Source organism: Sminthopsis crassicaudata, chromosome 1 (genome assembly GCF_048593235.1).
Source record: "Sminthopsis crassicaudata isolate SCR6 chromosome 1, ASM4859323v1, whole genome shotgun sequence".
NCBI lineage: Eukaryota > Metazoa > Chordata > Mammalia > Dasyuromorphia > Dasyuridae > Sminthopsis > Sminthopsis crassicaudata.
Window position 1 is genome coordinate 397,034,781 of NC_133617.1, and position 18,685 is coordinate 397,053,465.

Sequence of the window (18,685 nt, forward strand, 5' to 3'; positions counted from 1 at the left end):
TCCTGCATTTCTCATTTTTATTCGACAGAAAAAGTCGCTCTCGCTGTACAGATTAAAAAAAACCAAAATGCCTTTAAGAAACGTGAAGAAAAGTTGGGGGGAGGGGCCCATGGCCAATCTGGGTGGGGGGGGGGGCGGCACATGGAGCTAACCAACACATTCCAATTTAACCCTGCCCCCCCCCTCAGGGAGCTTGCCAATAATCCCCTTCACCCAAGTTGCAAACCATCAACCCCTGGTAAACTCAGGAGCCTGAGAGGGGTAAGAGGGCAGCTCCCTCCTGTCATCATGAACTCAAGGTTGGGGAACCCCAAAACTGTACCTTTCCCTACTCATACCCTCCCACCCCAAACCCCCCAAAACACGTGAACCAGGAAAAAACTCACAGAGATCAACATTTCACAGGAACAAAGAAAAAAAAAACAAATTAAAGGGGGGAGGGGAAGAAAGGGGACCTCCCCCCAAGACGCTGCCAAAGTTCAAAGGAGAGGGAGGCAGATGGGGGTCCCCATCCCCTGCGGCTCTGTTAGGGAGATAAGAGGGGTGGCTCCCTGTGGCTCCAGGACTTGGGGTGCGATGTGATTCCCCCAAAAAAGGAACTATGGAGACCTGAAAAAGAGAAATTAAAGATACTGAGTTAAAATCCCACTTTCCATTTATATTCACTATGCAAATATCAAAAGAAAAGATAAAAAGAAATAAGCATTACAGATATATACTAGAGAAAAAAGACATTCCACTGAGTCTAAGAACAAAGTTAGTTAGAAATATTAAAAAGAACCCTGGGCTGGGTTAGAGTTCAGAGTCAAGACATGTGCACTAGTCCCAAATCCACCACTAAACTCCATGACCCTTGATTAAGCAAATTCTTTTCCCATTCTGACTCATCTATAAAGTGAGTTAGACTAAGGTTTCTTCCAATCTGACAACCTTCAAGATAGTCACACTTCAAAAAGATTCACAATTCAAGAGAATCCTCCTATATTCCCCTTTTGTGCATACCTGGAGGAGCGATGACGGACAGGTCGAGGGCTGGGTGTTTCTCTCCTACGCTTGTGGCCTGGGGAGCGGCTATCCCCACGTGGGCCCCGTCGGGATCCCCGCTCACTGCTACTGTAACACAAAACGGTATATAAAATATGCCTGCTACCAGTTATCTCTATTAAGTCTTCCCAGCCTAGAGATCTGGGGTTGGGGAACAAAGGAGTCCAATGGCACACTGTTAGGAGAGGATTAAAAAAACAACAAAATAACAAATTCCTACCTATGCTGGTCCCGCGGAGAGGGCTGTGGCGAAGGGCGGCGGCGCTCAGCAGGTGAGTAGCTAAGGGAACGGGAATCCCTAAGGGAATCTATGGGCTTCCTGGGGCTTCGGGATCTAAGGGGGAATAGAGGAGTCATCCAAAGCCCCCTCCTCCCTAAGCCTTCTCTATCTTCTCTCTAGTCACCTCTATCATCTTAACCAGATGTTAGCCTGAATCTGGTTTCCCAGGTCAAATGGTATATTCATTAGGACATTAAAAAAAAAAAAAAATTGGAACCACAAGCAGCCCGACTCTAAATGTTCCCACTCATCCACAACCCCAAGACAGATTAGGCAAAGACCTGGAGTCCCAAGGTAGACTAAGCCTGAAAATCTAAGCAGTACTTACCTCCTCTCCCCAGGGGACGGCTTCTTAGGACTTGCAGGTTTGGGCAAAGCCTGGGGACCAGGCTTGGCAGGGGAGGGAGAAGAGGAGGAAGAAGAGGAAGATGAAGAAGAGGAGGAAGAGGAGGAAGAGGAAGAGGAGGAAGAAGAAGAGGAAGAGGAAGAAGAGGAAGATGAAGAAGATGAAGAGCTGGAGCTGGAGCTACTAGAGCGCCGTTTCCGCTTGGCTGGGGTAGGCTCCAGGGGGCGCCCCTCTCGGACAACCTCCTTGGGGGCTGGGGAGGGGCTAGGGACCCTGTGAGAAAAAGATTTTTTTGTCAGATAGAGAACTGCCCCAACCCCAACCCTACCTTATTTGGCCTAGAGGAATGGCAGTGGAGGGGTAACTGAATGGATTTCAGTCTCCCCAAGCATTTATTCTCTGAAGAACAGTAAACTGGTATCCTCCAACCTCTTCTAATAGAAGCACAAAGTTGGAGCACCACAGCACAACAGAAAAAAGGTTAAACCTCAAGATTTCCCTGACAGAGGAATCCAAGAACCTGGCTCAGGTGTGGAAGGCTGGGTTATCTCCTTCCTTGGAAAGAGGGAAGCCCCTGTGTGTATGGGCTGGGGGAGGGGCTGGCCTGCCTAGAGGCAGGGAGAGGGATAGGATGACCTCTGAAGATCCTTCCAGCCCAGGGAGTTCCTCTTGAGGTCTAACTGCCATCCCTCCTGCTGCAAATTTAAGTCCATTTCCTCTAGTTCTGTCCTCTGTAGAGATGGAAAACTATCATTACCCTCGAGAGAGTAAACCTTTGGAGACTTGTGTACCCCACCACCCCAGCTTGAAGGATCAAGTTTCCCACATCTCCACAGAGCCAAGACCCTCCTCCCTTGCATAGCTTACCCTCCCCTCTTAGGAAAATAAGAGATTTAGAGCTGGAAGGGACCTTAAAATGTCATCTAGTCCAACTTCATTTCAAATGAGGAAACAGGCCTAGGTAAATTGCTTTGGCCAAGATAGTTAAATAAGAGCCCCAAATTTTGAACCCAAGCTAACTAAATCCAGCACTCTCCAAGACTTTTTGCCCTTCCCAACATTATTTCCAGACTTTCAATGCAACCATTAAGTATATGATATATGAAAAATATGAAACTTTTAATAAGCTTCCTCCCCCATTCCGTCCAAAAGCCCAACTTTTTCTCACCTTTTCAGTGCCACCTCAGGTTGACATGGGAGGCTAGAGGCCTCTGAGTCGCTGGAGCTAGATCCAGAAGACGACGAGGAAGAGGAGGAGGAGGAGGAGGAAGAGGAGCTAGATGATGATGAGGATGAAGAAGAGCTCCTCCGCTCCTTGGCAGGCTGCAAGCTGGCCAGTGGGGAGGAAGGCAGCTGGGAGCCAGCTGCAGAAATTGGTTCTGCACCATCAGAGCAGGGTCCCCCAGGAGTAGGACCAGAGAGGGTGCCATTATGATCACCTGCAGGTGGCATGGTCTTTGCCACTGCAGTAGGGGGTAGGGGCTGAGATCCTCCTAAAGGATGGGTCTGGGTAGATAAGGAATGGAGTTGGTCTGAAACAGGTGGTAGGGGGGACCTAGCCCGATCCTGAGGTGGAGGGAGAACAGACTGAGAAGGAGCTAGGGTCATCCGAGAGGCAAGGGGAGGAGGAGGAGAGCCAGCACGCTCAGAAGCCATTCTAGATTGGCTCGGAGCAGAGGGTGGGGTTCTAGAGCCTGGGATTCCAGGTGGGGTTCTAGAACGGGCTCGCTCAAGATGGGGTGGTGAGGTTCTGCCACCAACTCTGTCATAGGCAGAGAGCGCCATCCTTGATGGGGTAAGGTTTGCCCCCGACAATGCCGGTGGCATTCTAGAGCCAGCAAGGCTCGCAGGTGCCAGACCTGGCGGTGTTCTGGAGCTCGCAAGGTTCACAGGTGCTGGAGCATGAGCAGTCCGAGGACCCACGAGGCCTGCAGATGCTGGGGCTTGTGGTGTTCTGGAACCTGCATAGTTTGCAGCAGTTGGTGGAGTACCTGAGCCTGCAAGACTCAAGGCTGCTAGAGCAGAAGGGGTTCTAGCTCCAGCCAGGTTCACAGCTGCTGTAGCGGCAGGTGTTCTGGGATCAGCAAGGTTCACAGCAGAGGGTGCCACTGGTGTTCTGGGGCTGGCTAGATTCATGGCTGCTGCAGCTGCAGGTGTTCTAGATTCAGCTAAGTTCACAGCTGGTGGCATAGCTGATGTTCTAGCTCCGGCAAGGGTCATGGCTGCTGCTGAAGCAGCAGGTATTCTACTAGCAAGGTTTGCAGCTGGAGCCGTTCTAAGGCTCATCAGGGGGACTGGGGCTGGAACTTGAGCCATTCTAGCAGCCAGGCTTGCAGCTGACATAGAGGGAGGTGGTCGAGCTGTGCCAAGGCTAATGGCTGTCAAGGCAAGGGCAATTCTAGATTGAGCATGGTTTTCTGCCACAGAAGGGGTTCTAGGGTGATCAGGAATTCTAGGACCAGGTCCATCAAGCATAGAGGCACCAGCTTGTTGCAGAACAGATAATGGTGTTCTAGAGCTACCTAAGGCCCCAGAAATGCCAGAGCATTCAAGCATTCCAGGGGGAGTCCTACAGCGGTCTAGAGGAGTTGGTGAGATGCTAGGACGACTGAAGCAACTCATTCTTGAGCTGTTAAGCGCTACAGGAGGAGTCCTGGAGCCAGAATGATTCCGGGTTGCTGGAGGAGTGGCAGATCGAGAACGATCAGAGGAACTTCCAGATGCAGAGCGCCGTCGAATGGCCGGAGGAGACCGTGTTAGGGAACGCTTGCTACGACCTCCTCGTGGAGTACGGGATCTAGAACGCCGACGGATAGCAGGTGGTGAACGAGTTCGAGAACGTTTTCGGGTTAACAGAGGCGTCCGGGACCTGGAGCGACGACGGATAACTGGAGGTGTTCGAGATCGAGATCGACGCCGAGTCACTGGAGAGGTCCGTGAACGGGACCTCCTTCGAGTCACTGGAGAAGTACGTGAACGAGACCTTCTACGAGTCACTGGAGATGTTCTGGACCTTGACCTTCTGCGAGTGATTGGTGAAGTTCTGCTTCGAGACCGCCTTCTAGTCACAGGAGGTGTTCTAGATCGGGACCGCCTTCTAGTCACAGGAGGTGTTCTAGATCGGGACCGCCTGCGATTTGCTGGTGTTCTGGATCTTGATCGGCGACGAGTTACTGGGGGTGTTCTGGAACGGGACCTTCTACGATTAACTGGTGATGCCCTAGACCTAGACCTTCGTCGAGTAACTGGGGAAGTCCTAGACCTTGATCTCCTACGACTAACTGGGGAGGTTCGAGATCTTGACCTCCTCCTTGTCACTGGAGGTGTCCTTGACCTAGACCGCCGATGAGTAGCTGGAGAAGCTCGAGACCGAGAGCGATTCCAAGGAGCTGGTGATGTTCGAGAACGAGAGCGTTTGCGGCTAGTAGGGGGTGTTCGAGAACGCCCCCGGCGACGCCGAGATGATGTCCGAGAACTCTCTTGTCGAGTGGGTGACCGAGAGTGATAACCAGAGCCTCCTCGCCGTCGACGAGTAAGACGAGATCTTGAACGACTCCGCTGCCTCCTCCTTGAAGTTGATTGAGATGAGCCAGATCTGTCTCGACGACGGGTTGTTCTAGTCTTCTCCCTTCTAGAGCGGGAACGGGAACGCTGGAGTCCTCGAGGTTTTGGTGATGGAGAACGGCCTCTTCTTGAAGCTGTCTTACCCCTTGGGGAGGAACCGGACCTTCGGCGACGTGAAGACCTTGACTTCTCAGCAGGTTCTGGGGATGAAATTGATGGGCTTCGGTGGCGTCTTGGAGGGGTCCTAGAGCGGGCTGCTGGAGAAGATGAAGCAGAGCGACTTCGACGTGAAAGTCTGGCTTTCCTAGTCAGCTCAGGTGATGACCTGGAACTACGCCGCCGAGGTGGTGTACGAGACTTTGCCTTAGGTTCTGGAGAAGATCTAGAACTTCTGCGAGGTGTTCTGGATTTTGGTTGGTGCTCTGGAGAAGACTCAGAACTGCTGCTCCCTGCAGGTGACTGTCCCCTCCCTTTACTGGCTGGAGATGAACCTGACCGGCTTCGCCTAAGGAGAGTCCGAGGTACAGCAGCTTTGGGTTCAGGAGAGGACTCTGAGCCACTCTGGCCCCTGGGTGAAGCTCTTGACTTATCATTGACTTCTGGAGAAGAAACAGACCTACTGCGTCTAGGAACTAGTCGAGGTTTGCTGTCAACTTCTGGAGATGACCCAGAACGACTCCTTTGTCTGACTGGAGTTTGAGTTGTACCTTTTGGTTCTGGAGAAGAATCAGATTCACTTCTTCCCTGGGGAGGTGTTCTGGGTTTCACATCAAGTTCTGGAGAAGAACCAGAGCTTTGTCTAAGTGGAGTTCTAGGAACTCCCTTGTGTTCTATGGAAGATTCCGACCCACTTCTCTCTCTTTGCGGTGTCAGACATTTGTTGTTTAGTTCTGGGGATGATCCAGAATGACTCCCTTTTCTGGTTGGTGTATCAAGCATTTTTGATTCTGGAGAGGAATCTGAACCACTCCTTCCCCTGGAAGGTGTTCTTGGTATATCTTTAATTCCTGGTGAAGAACCACAATGGCTCTGTCTTGAAGGACTACCCGACCCATCTTTCAGTCCTGGAGAAGACCCAGACCTGCTCCTCCTTGATGGGGTTCTTGGTATATCTTTGAGTTCTGGAGAAGACCCAGAACCACTTCTTCCTCTTAAGGGTGTATCTGGTGCACCATCAAATCCACAAGGTGACCGAGTAATACTCTGAATTGAAAACATTCTGGATTTCTCTACTTCAGGAGATGACTCAGAACTGCTGTGCCTAGGTGTTCTAGATTGTTCATTTATAGCAAGACATGGACCTGACCCAAGTTGATTTAAGGAAGAGACTGCTAAATCCTCATTGATTTCAGGAGATAAGGCAGGTTTTGTTTCTGTAATGTTTGTTCTGAGTTCTGAAGGAGATCCAGAACTATGCTGTTTGAATGCAGTATTATGTGTATCTTTATGTTCTGGAGACTGTGATACCACAGTCCAGGTTTGGGTCACGGCTGGAATATCTGCCACATCTAAAGATATCTGTGGCAAAACCTGTCCAAGAGGCACAGCAAGGGTTTCTTTTATTTCTGGCGACTCAGAAATGGTTCCAGCCATACCTTTAAGTTCTGGAGATAAATGAGGCAAGCTTTCATTAACTTGCATTTCATATTTCTCTACCACTTCTGCAGACACCTCAATCTGATGTGGCCTAGGTAGTACAGTCTCTCTCTCTCTGACTTCTGGAGATGATTCTGAGCCATTTCTTTCCCTTGGAGGGCTCTTAGTTATGTCTATGTGCATTGGTGAGGACTCAGGGCTACCCTGAACTGAAGGAGGTCTAGATTTATCCCTTGGTCCTGGAGATGTGTCAAAGAGACTTTGCTTAAGGGGTGAACTAGCTTTCTCTTTTGGTTCTGGAGAAGATCCAGAGCTACTGAGTCTTGGAGGAGATTTAGAGTCCATTCTGGCACATGGTGAAAACTCAGACCTGGAACTGCTTTGCTGTGGAGGTGGTGTTATAGATTTCATCTTAGGACTTGAAGATTCTGTTCTCTGTCTTGGAGTTATGGATGCCACTTCAGGACTGGGAGATATGGACCTAGACCGGCTGCCCCTAGGAGATATCTGGGATGTTCTCTTCAAAGATGGAGAAGATTCAGAGCAGGTAGGTTTTAACAATGTTCTGGATATCTCTTCAGGACTTGGTGAAAATGAATCTGACTCATGACCCAGTAGAGTTGGAGATTTTGCTTTTGGTTGTGGAGAGTTAGAGCCTGATCTACTCCTCCTTGATGGTGTTCTAGACTTCACTTTGGGACAAGGGGAGTGAGATCCAGAGTGACTTAGACTTGGTGAGGTTTTTGATTTACTCTGTGGACATGGTGAACTTGATCGAGAATGGCTTTGCCTTGGAGGAGTTTTAGATTTTGCTTTGGGACACGGTGAAGTGGACCCTGAGTGACTTTCTCTTGGTGGCGTTTTAGATTTTACTTTGGTATCAGGTGAAGATGACCGAGAATGGCTCTGGCTTGGAGGTGTTCTAGACTTCACCTTGGGACATGGAGATCTTGATTTGCTTTGCCTTGGTGGTGTTCTAGAAGTCACTCTACTAGGGCTTGGAGAAGAAGAAGCAGAATGGCTATGCCTTGGTGAAGTTCTAGATTTCAAACTAGGACGTGGGGATGATCCAGACCTGCTACGTCTTGGAGATGTCCTAGATTTCACCTTTAGGTGGGGAGAAGAACCAGAACGACTGCGTCTCGATGGAGTCCTAGACTTTATCTCGGGTCCAGGAAAAGAACCAGAGCGGCTGCGTCTTGATTCCCCTTTGGCATGAGTAGAAGACCCAGATCTGCTTCGCCTTGGGGGTGTCCTAGATCTTGCATTTGTCATAGGACTTGATCCAGAATTCTGTTTGGGTGGAGTTCCTGATTTTCCTTTGGGGAGCGGAGAAGAACCTGACCGACTTCGTCTTGTTGGTGTCCTGGATTTCCGTTTTGGACATGGAGAAGATCCAGAACGACTTCGCCGTGGTGGAGATCTAGATTTCTGCTTTGGGGGTGATGATCCAGACCGACTTCGCCGGGGTGTGGTCCTAGATTTAACTTGAGGACGTGGAGAAGAACCAGACCTACTTCGCCTAGGAGGAGTTCTGGATTTTGCTTTAGGACGGGGAGATGATCCTGACCGGCTTCGTCTGGGTGGTGTTCTAGATTTAAGTTTAGGACGTGGAGAAGAGCCAGAGCGGCTTCGCCTCAAGGCTAGATGAGATTTTGCTTTGGGCCTTGGTGAAGAAAGAGAACGGCTACGCCTCAAGGAAACACGAGACTTTTTCATTTCTGGACTAGAATTAGATCTGCTCCTTCTCTGGGATGTTCTTGACTTATTTTTCCTCTCTGATGATGAGCCAGACCGGCCCCTTCTTTGTGGTGTCCTAGAATGAGATCTTCCACGTCGGACTGGGGTTCTAGTACGCGATCTCCCTCGTCTGGCTGGGGTTCTGGAACGGGATCGTCCACGTCTTGCTGGGGTCCTAGAACGAGATCTACCTCGCCTGGCAGGGGTCCTGGAACGGGATCTGCCACCTCGTCTAGCTGGAGTCCTAGAACGAGACCTTCCACCTCGTCTAGCTGGTGTTCTGGAACGGGACCTGCCACCTCGCCTGGCTGGTGACCTGGTGCGAGATCTCCTTCGTACTGGTGATCTGGTGCGAGATCTTCGTCTAGCAGGTGTTCTGGAACGAGACCTACCACGACGAGCTGGAGTTCTAGAACGAGACCTCCGTCTGGCAGGTGTCCTGGAGCGAGACCTCCGTCTGACAGGTGTTCTAGAGCGAGATCTACCTCTCCGAGCTGGTGTTCTAGAGCGAGACCTTCCCCTAGTAGCTGGGGATCTAGAGCGTGATCTGCCTCGCCTTGCTGCTGACCTGGACCTTCCTCGTCTCTGAGCATTTCTGCTCCTAGACCAGCCAGGCCGTTGAGGAGACCTAGAGCGGCCACGCCTCTGAGGACTTCTAGATCGCCCCCATCGCTGTGGAGACCGTGACCTACGCCACTGTGGGGTCCTGGATCGAGAACGGCCCCTCTTGTTAGGGGTTCGGGACCGTGATCGTCCCCTTCGGGTAGTGGCAGGGCTGCGAGACCTCCCCATCCTACGGGTGGGGGTGTGAGATCTTGATTTGTCCCGTTTTGCACGTCCCCGTGACCTGCTGCTCTTGGTTGTGGGGGAAGGAGAAAGCTCCCGGCGAGGGGCAGGAGCTGGTGCAGGTTTGGGGGGACTTTCAGGTGAGGAACTGCCATGTCGGGGAGCTTTGGCTGGTTGAGGAGATGCTGGGCAGCTTTCTGAGGAAGAGGATCGGGTAGGTTTCTCAGGAGACTTAGGGGGCGAGTGGCCCCGGGATGGGGAGGGTTCAGCTGAGGGCTTCACTGGTTCCTGACTCTGGGGAGTTGCTGCAGGGGGTTCCGGGGAACTGCGATTTCGCTCAGCAAGGAGCGGGGTAGGGGCAGGTCGATCTAGGCCTGTGTTGCTCCTCTCCGGGGAGGGGCTAGTTCGGGTTGCAGATTTCTGGGATTAGAAGAAAAAGTAGGGATGGGAATGCATAAACACCAAAATTTCAGAACATGCTTTATGAAGAAACCTTTTTTTCCTACTGTCCCAAGTACCCCTAACTAGTGATTTCTCTCCTGTAAGTTTTAACTATGTATAAAATATGAAAAAATAAAGCACATAAAAATTACATTTTAAAGTATTACTTTTATTCAATCCTAGCTCATTAGCTCTTGCTTCTTAATTTTCATCTAGTCTTGATCCCCAATAATTTTCATTTTACATGCCCAACACAAACTTAAGAACTCAAAATTTCTCATTTCTTGCAATTGTTCCTGTATACATTTCCTAAGTACTAAAACTTCAATCATAATTTTACTTATGGACTTACCTCCCTCTTGTCTTTGTCTTTTTCTTTATCTTTGTCCTCATGAGGACTGCTGGATCGTTGGATTGGAGGTGGCAGCTCAGGGCTGTGAGTCCGCTCTGTGCTGATGGCTGCAGATTCCCTCAATGGAGCATCTCCCTCTCCATGACGACGAGAAGTAGGAGAGGAACTGCGATGAGTCAAGGTGGTTGTACGGGGTTTAGTTGCAGCACTTCTAGACCTATGTATGGAATTTGGGGAAGGGGAGAAAATGGAGAATCAGCTAGTGGGAGAAGAGAAGGCCCCCTCCCCATCTCCCTCTTCATCTACCCATAATTCTTTGACCATATTACCTATTTTAAAGTTTTTTCCTAATCTTTTCATTGTTCTAACCAATTTAAACTACATTCAAACTGGGAAAAAATTCTTCCCTGCCTTATACCAACTCCTTGTTTCCCAATACAATCCCTCCCTTGGACCCTGGCCATACCACCCAGGCCATACCCACCACCTGGGAATGGCTTCCCCATACCCTCCACCCATTCCACTCCCTACCCCCCAACTCATTTCATAACTCACCTTAGAGCCCACCTCCTCCAGGAAGCCTTCCCTGTTTAAGCAGTCCAGGGTAAGGATTCCTTCCTCCCCCAGGGAATTGCTGACAAACCACCACCCCCCCTAGCCTGGCAGTCCATATACATCAGAACAAAAAAAATAAAATAAAACAAAATAAAATAACAAAATAAAAACAACAAAAAGAGAAGGGGTATGTATATGTCTGTCCATCCTGTCGCTTTAGCCTGTCAGCTCCTAGAGGGCAGGGACCGTGTCTTCGGAATGCTCTGTGCAGCGCCTAGCACACCGTGGGCGCTCAATAAATATTAAATTAATTAACCCATTAGACCCATTCCCTCCCTTCCTCTTGGATCACCTCTTACCGACTGCGGGAGGTGTCAGAAGATGAAGCAGAGTCAGCTGAGGTTGAACGATGACCCCGGCGGCTCTTTGGAGCAGGTGATGCACTTCGGGACCTGAAAGAGAAAGGAATATGAGTAGGACCATGTTTTCTATAGTGGTACTTTGGCTCTGGACCTCTCAAATGAGTTTTCTTCCTTCCACCAACACCACCACTAGCCACAAGTGTTCTTACTTTTTTCTGTCAAGTATGAGGAACCAAATACTATTGTTCCCCAAAACTCTTTCCTCTCAGATCATCAACTCACCGTTTCCGTTTCTTGTCCTTGGATTTGCGTTTGCTCTTTGGAGTGGGTGATCTGAGAATGCAAATGGAGAAATTAATAGGAAAGCAAAAAATAAAAATGAGAACACATATCTGAAAACAGTTGACTGAAAGTCTAAAGAGTCAATGAATCTAAAGAACATAAGGGAAAATAAAGCCCTGAACATGCCCATGCCGCCACCAGTTACCCCTACAAGAAAAGGGGAGCTCTCACCTATGCTTCCGTTTCTTGGACTCAGACTCTGACCTTTAAGTAGAAACATAAAAATTAATATCTGTTTCCCAAGATTTTTTCAAGGCCCCCAATCAAATCAAATACTCAGGCTTCATACCTGTGTTTCTTCTTCTTTGAACTCTTTTTCCTCTCCCTTCGAGGAGAGCTACTCTCTGACCTGCTAAAGATGTATTCAGAAGCACAGTCATTGGATGGGTCACACACCAATATTTTGCAATGATCTCCATTCACATTACCCCCCAAAAGATACTCTTTCAATGATTCCTAAACTACACGTACCTTTTTAATTTTCAATAAGAAGAGACAAAGAAAAACCCCTGAAATATTTTCTTCAGGAGATAAATACAAACAGGTCTCTGATAACCTACCAATTAGCTCTAGCTGGAAAAAAACACCCATCTCTTACAGGAGAAATTCAAATACAGCTCTCTGATGCACACGGCATCAACAAACATCTTTTCCATCAGAATTGAAGGTCACTAATAACCACACTCAAATTCACAGCAATAAACAATCCTTGATTATCCCTAAAAAGACACCTTTCCCAACATAACTCACCGGCCTCTGTCTTTCTTCTTTTTCTTCTTCTTTTGTTTTGGGGTAGGAGATCGTGAACTACTAGACTCCCGAACGAGACTAGAAAATAAAGTAAAATTGTTAACAAGGTCAGCTGCCTGGGACACTTGTATTCCAAGAGAAAAACAGCCTTTTACATCAAAAGGCAATCATTTCAGAAAAAGACATTTAAGGGAAACTAATACAGGAAACCTGGACTTAAAAGAGAAAGAAACAGACAGAAATGGAATCTGACACATCCATGTGTGAGTACCTGTAAGGTTTAGGAGGTTCTTGGGCTGGTTGCTTGGCCTCTCGAGCTCTACGCTGAGGGTCAAAGGAGCTACCATCGACATAGGAGTCACTGATACCAAAAGCAGCACGGAGCCGCTCATTCTTTTTCTCATTTAACTCTGCCAGCTGGTGAGTCTCAGTTACCCTGCAGAGAAAGAGAATCAGGGTCAAAGGTTGTACTGAAGCAAAGCTGGGACTGGGAGCTTAGGGAGATTGGGAACAAAGGGCAAAGGGGGAGAAAAAGCGCCACAGTGTATGCAAAAGGGAGCTAAAATAAGATAAATATAGCAATAGAAAGACTAAAGAACAAGGTACTCTTCAATATGCAAAGGATAATATAAGTAGAATCTTAGTAGGTATAGAAAGTAGGACCATTAGAAGACTTTGGAAAGATTACAGTGGAGTACAAAAGAAAGCAGAGATGGAAATGAAAACAAGCATAGTAGTCTAATGGCTGGAGAGATCAAAGAGGGACAAAACACTCACACAGGCCGCTGTGTGGAGGTTTCCTCCTTGCCCCCAGGGTTCACATCCTTTTCCAGCAACATGAGTCTGAAGGTTGCGACTTTCTCTTGAATCTGTTGTTCCTCGTACCTGTAGCACAAACTCCCCAGATTAGAGGTCAACATGATATCTCCCCTTGGTCCTATACCATATTCCCTTTTGTCTTCCGAAAGGATCTGAATTCCCCTCATATACACACTCTTTTTTATCCATTCACACAAACCTTTCATTCTCTGCCACCCAAAAGACCCAGGCTCTCCAATTTTCCATCTAACTATACCAGCCCTCTAACTTTCTCATCTGTGTGCTTATCCTTAATCACATTATCTTTTCACCACCCAGCTCCAAATTTTATCTATTCTGTCCCTCTTTTCCCTTTACAATTCTGTCATGTCAGTGCTTCATTCAACCCCAGTCCCTTTCACTTTATTTTTAAATCATTCCTGCCTCTGTAGTACCTTAGCTACCCTAAGATTTGTTCCAATTCCTATCGCTTATCCCTATCTGCTTTCTTATACTGCTTTATTTAAAGCAACACGTGCCTGTCCTTCCTTTTCTCTTGTTATATTTTATCCCCCACAAATTCTTCCTAATAACAAATTAGGAAATTCTCAGTTCCCCACCCTATTTATCTTCTCTCTGCTTCCATAACAGCACAACTATTCTACCATCTTCCCAAGTTTTCACTTAACTCCTCCCATTTCTTGCTTTTTTCTATTTCCCCAACTTCTCTTTCCATCTTTTTCCAACCAATCCTAAACTTCCTGCATTTTAACTTCAATCTCACTCCCAGCTCCCTCCTACTCTTCAATCACTCAGTCCTCAGCTCTCCCCAAGCCCTCCCCTCACCCCTGCTCTTCCATCATCTCTTCCAGCTCGAGGCATCGCAGCTCCACGCGCCGCTTGCGCTCGTGGTCCAGGATGTCAGGGTTAGGCCGCTTCACCAGGGCAGCCTCTAGGCGCCGCAGTTCTTCCTCGCCCTTGTAGTCAGGCCGCTCGCCCCTCCGACCCCGCACCAGGGACAGGTTGCGCTGGACGTAGCCGTTGGTGCCGCTGCCCCGGGGCGTCGGCAGCCCGATCCCGTTGTACATGGCCCCGTGCCCAGGGGGCACCACCGCTCCTGAAGGTGAGCGGGGAGACATGGGTCAGGCCCCTTATCCCATACTAACCACCACCCTCACAAATCCCTGTTTCTTTCTTTATAATAGACATACAAGAACCATCACCAAAGCGCTACTCTTCTGCCTTTTCCCCCCAAATCAGCCTTTCCTTGGTCCTTCTTACATCATCTCTTTTCCCCAAACTTTCATCATACTGAAACAGAATCCCCCAACCCCCCTTTCTCTTATATTTTCAATAGATCTGATCCCCTTCCAGACTACCCATTTCTGTCCTATTCCTTCACAAGTCAGAGACTCATTCTTCTTATCTTATCAGTCCTTGTTGCTTCTCTGGTCTCAGTACCCACAACTATCACTAACTTCAAACCTTTTGTTAGGTGATTGTGGCCTCCAGAAGAGGGCACCACATACACAAAAGCATAAATTTCAGAGGCACAAAAACTTCCCACCTCAAGACATCAGGGGGCCTTCAAAAATGTAAGCTGAGGCCTAAACAGGGATTCACAACACATAAGGTTATCTTTTAATAGGGCTGATGATTCTAGAAAAATCACAGACTAAACCATTATTGAGTAAACTCTAATGCTGTGTAGTCCCAGACAAGAACTAGAGGCTAACACCTGTATGAAATATAGTACTAGAATAAGTACTGTTCTTCCAGAAAATGTCAGCCTCTTACCACTAGTCATTTTCACATTCTTAGCCTTCTACTGCCTCCAATAGGACATATTTATGAAACCAAATACTTGCAATTTCTTATTCTTAATTTCCTTCACATGGAATCCTATCTATGACTTAGAAAAACATACTTTTCAAAAACCCAAAAACATTTTCCCCAAAGTACCAATGACCTTAATTTCTTTTCTATATTAATCTCATCCCTTCTTAATCAGCAGGTCATCTTTTCTCTATTCATTCCCTCAAAATATCCCCAGTCTTTCCAGTCCCTCACTTCGAAGAGTATTTAAATCCTATAATTACTTATTCAAATCATCTACTGTCCCCTACCTTTTACTTCCCCCTCAAAGTCCTGACCTATCATACTGTTCCTTTCTCTGGCAAAATGTTCTACCACCGTTTCCCTGTCTAAAACTGTGACATTCCCCCTCCCTCACAATGTTTACCTATATACACCCTGTTCCTTTCTCCCACTTTTCCAAAATGTTCTAAAGAGAGAAAAGATCAGAAAAGAGAAATTCCTAAGTGGAAAATGAAGGTATAGCCTCAAAAAAAAGTAAGAAGAAAAGACTAGTGGAGAAGCAAGGGAACTAAGTAAAACCATACATAATATATGCAAGAACAGAAATTTAGGAAAAACTGGGAAGAAAAAAGGTAAAGGATAATATGTATGAAAGACTATCCCAAGAGGAAGGACCTTTTCCATTAATTCTACTTACTCTGAAAAAGAGGTCTACAAGAGCCTGGGTTTTTCTTGCCCAAAGGTCTTTTTAAAAAGGACAAAAAGTAAAACCAGAGCAAAGAAAAAAGGGGCAAGCAATGGGAGAAACAAAGTAAATGAAAATAGAAGGAAACAGGAAAATCTTAAGTGAAAAGTTTCCTTAGTAGTCCAGAATCCCACCTTGTTATCTTCTCATGTCTCTTTCCTCATTCCTCAAAATCCCAAACATCCCCCCCCCCCTGTACTAAAATTTTTACTTCCTTCCCAAGATCCTGGAATGTTGTGTTTTTTCCCCTTCAAATTATTCAACCTATTCACTCACCCACACTTCCATACCACTTCACCCAAACTCCCTTCCAATCCCCTACTGAGAGAAAATCAAGTGACTTCATTTCAGGCAACAGTGGAGACTGGGAAAGGGAAAACTGTTAGGAAGCCCTTGGGGGTGGGGGCATCTAAAGCAGTGTGTTCAGCAAAGGCTGGGAGGGTGTAAGAAAAGATGAAAGGGTCAGAGGCAGTAGGAGTATGGGGAGAGAAGAGACATGCAGGAAAAAATATGAATCTAAAGAGTCAGGAATTATGTGGGCATTTATGGAAAAAAGTAAGAAAACCACAAAGGAAAAAAATTTCAGAAATAACAATTCAAAAGTAACAATAAACGACTAAGTGAAAGGGATCCACAAATAAAAGACTAACTAAAAGCAAAGATTATCAGAATACCATAAAGGAGGCCTGGATAAAGGACATATAAATTGGCTTTATAACTAAAGAAAAACCTGTTAAAGTTGGGAAAAGTCACTTATTTCTGACTGATCAGAACAGTAATATGAACTTAGAAATGCCCAAAGAATCATGCTAGACAAGTAACAATTCATCTAATCCAACCCCACACTCCACACTTTATAGTTGGGGAAAACAAATGGAAAGAAGTGACTTGCTCAAGGTCATACAACTGATCACAGGAAGCAATGTTTCCCAATTCCCCACTAAGGAGACTCCTTTGTCATTCCTATTCCCAGGGACATAATGATTCACATGAGATTATAAGCTCCTTGAGGGCAGAGACTTTTGCCTTCTTTAATATCTCTCCAGGTTTAGCACACAGCCTGGCACACAGTAGCTGATTATCAAAAAATATTATAAAGGGGTAATGGACAGACTACAGGAAAATCCTGAAATCAGGAGGACCTGAATCCAAACCCTCCTTAAAACACTTAACCCCAATTGCCTAGCCAAAAAAAAAAAAGTGGCAGCCCAGATTTGGTCTAGCCAGCCACGAAAAAGAGGGAATAGATCTAATCTTCACACGTGGCTATACGGAGTACATATTTCTTTTTAACATTTCTATCAGTTCATAGCAGAGACTTTCCTGTTCAAATTTTTAAGAAACCTTTTGGGAATTCCCAGTATAAAAGGCACATCCACCAACAGCTAACCATACACGTTTTTGGCAATTTTGAGCAGAAAGGAGAGAAATCCTCTAATATGACAGATGGGGAAAATTGAGTAATATTATTGGGTAAGATTAGGGACCACTAAAAAACATAAGAACAGAAAAAGGAACAAGAAGCTGACGGAGGAACTAGATAGAAAACACAATTAGCCCTGGGAAAAAGACTATATAGAGAAGGTAGTGTGGGAGGGAGTCAAGGACCTAAGGGGAGGTAGAAAGGGTTATAATTCACGGTGGATGAAACAGCTGAGTAGTAAAAATTAGCAGGGAGGGGAGCGTCAGAGTTGGCCTACTAGAGAGTACCCAGCTCCCCCACCGGAAGGTGCAGGGGAGCAGTAATTTTTTTTCATTTTGGAAGGAAAGGGTTTGGCCACAGGTCGAGTCACAAGCATATACAGTTCTCCAATTCTCCACAACTGGCACGTGGAACGGGGGGGGGGGGGGGGGGGGGGAAGAAGCGCGCACCCTTCTCTCGAGTCTCGGTCACCACACACACACACACACACACACACACACACACACACACACACACACACACATCCCCTCCCCCGCGCGCGCGAGACCGCGTTCGGTTGGCGACGCGCGCCGCAGCCGAAGAGGGGGAGGGAAAAGGAGTACGCGCGCCAGGGTCAGCTACGAGGAAAGAGGGAAGTGGGAAGAAAATAGGATATTGGAAAAGAGTAAGGAAGGAATAAGCGCGAGGCAGCGAGCGCGCGTGCGCGTATGCGGCCTGGTCGGTTCTCCTCGCGCCGGGGCCACCGCGCGGCCGCCCCTCCCCCCACCGCCCGGCTCTCTCTCACCCGCTCACCCGCCGCCGCCGACTCCTCCTCCGCCTCCGCCCGCCGGGCCGGGGGGGGAGGGGGGGAATTCTTCCGCGACTGCTTTGCGGGGTCCTGAGTCCTCCGGGACCTGGAGTTGCTGCCTTGCCTTGCCTCCTCTTCTACCTTGCCACAGCCGCCACCGCCTCCTCGCTTCCTCGGGGGCCGCAGCGGGCTCCGACTGCGCCACTCGCACCCCGCCTGGGCCGCGCTGCACGTCAGCACGACTAACAGAGGACGTCAGCACGCACGTACGTCGCGGGGATCGCCGGGAAGCGTAGTGTGAGACGCACTCTTCCTACGCTCTTTACACGGTTTCTTCGCGCAGTCGCAAGCCTCCGGTCTTTCTTTCTTTATTTAACCCCCCCCACACACACACACACACACCCCCGCAAGCTTTCGCATCGCGATGCCTTGAGGGAAGTGTAGTCCCATGAGCATGTACGTCTGCTTAATGCCGCCAGGAACTCACTGCGACTCCGTCATGCACCACGAGTTTGGGCGGGGGGTGGGGTTCGGGGAGTAAGAAAAGCAGCGGAAATGTATTCTGGAGACTGGCCACTGGGGGAAAGAGTGTTGTATTAACGCCACATCAATAGGATGCCCATAAGGCTTTGAGAAGCCCTAAACCACAGTTCCTCGATTCCCGAGGGAATTCTGGGAGTCGTAGTTTATCAGGGAAAGGAAACTTGTATCTTAGTATCACCCCAAGAGCAGGGATATGGGGGGGATGGGTTTTACCAATTTGTCTGTCGCCATCTTGAGAGGCGATGGCCCGACTCTCATTGACCCTTACCCATAATTCACTTGTGTGAAATGTTTATGGGAATAGTCTAGAAACATATCCAGGGTGGACTTGATGAAAATCATGGAAAACAAGCAGGTTTAAAACATGATTTTCTATAGCAGTCCATATAATTAGGGAAATTTCCCCAGTGGCC

General features: G+C 47.9%; 1 protein-coding gene across 6 annotated transcripts; it reads right to left on the bottom strand.

Moving 5' to 3' along the window:
- Positions 1–18,056, bottom strand: SRRM2 (serine/arginine repetitive matrix 2). 6 transcript variants are annotated; one of them, XM_074279877.1, is made up of 15 exons: positions 17,727–18,052; positions 13,803–14,073; positions 12,936–13,043; positions 12,430–12,594; positions 12,159–12,236; positions 11,698–11,757; positions 11,580–11,612; positions 11,349–11,399; positions 11,064–11,156; positions 10,150–10,366; positions 2,839–9,776; positions 1,653–1,943; positions 1,265–1,378; positions 1,003–1,113; positions 1–609 (listed from the first exon to the last, which is right to left on the bottom strand). In XM_074279877.1, exons 2-15 carry the CDS (start codon positions 14,042–14,044, stop codon positions 600–602), a joined length of 8,511 nt encoding a protein of 2,836 aa, XP_074135978.1. In that variant the 5' UTR covers positions 14,045–14,073; positions 17,727–18,052; the 3' UTR covers positions 1–599. The 6 variants fall into 6 exon arrangements, with proteins under 6 accessions (XP_074135978.1, XP_074135977.1, XP_074135976.1 ...); XM_074279876.1 differs by having other exon boundaries at positions 1,003–1,110; positions 11,698–11,760; XM_074279875.1 differs by having other exon boundaries at positions 11,698–11,760; positions 17,735–18,051.
- Between the last annotated feature and the right edge of the window lie 629 nt (positions 18,057–18,685).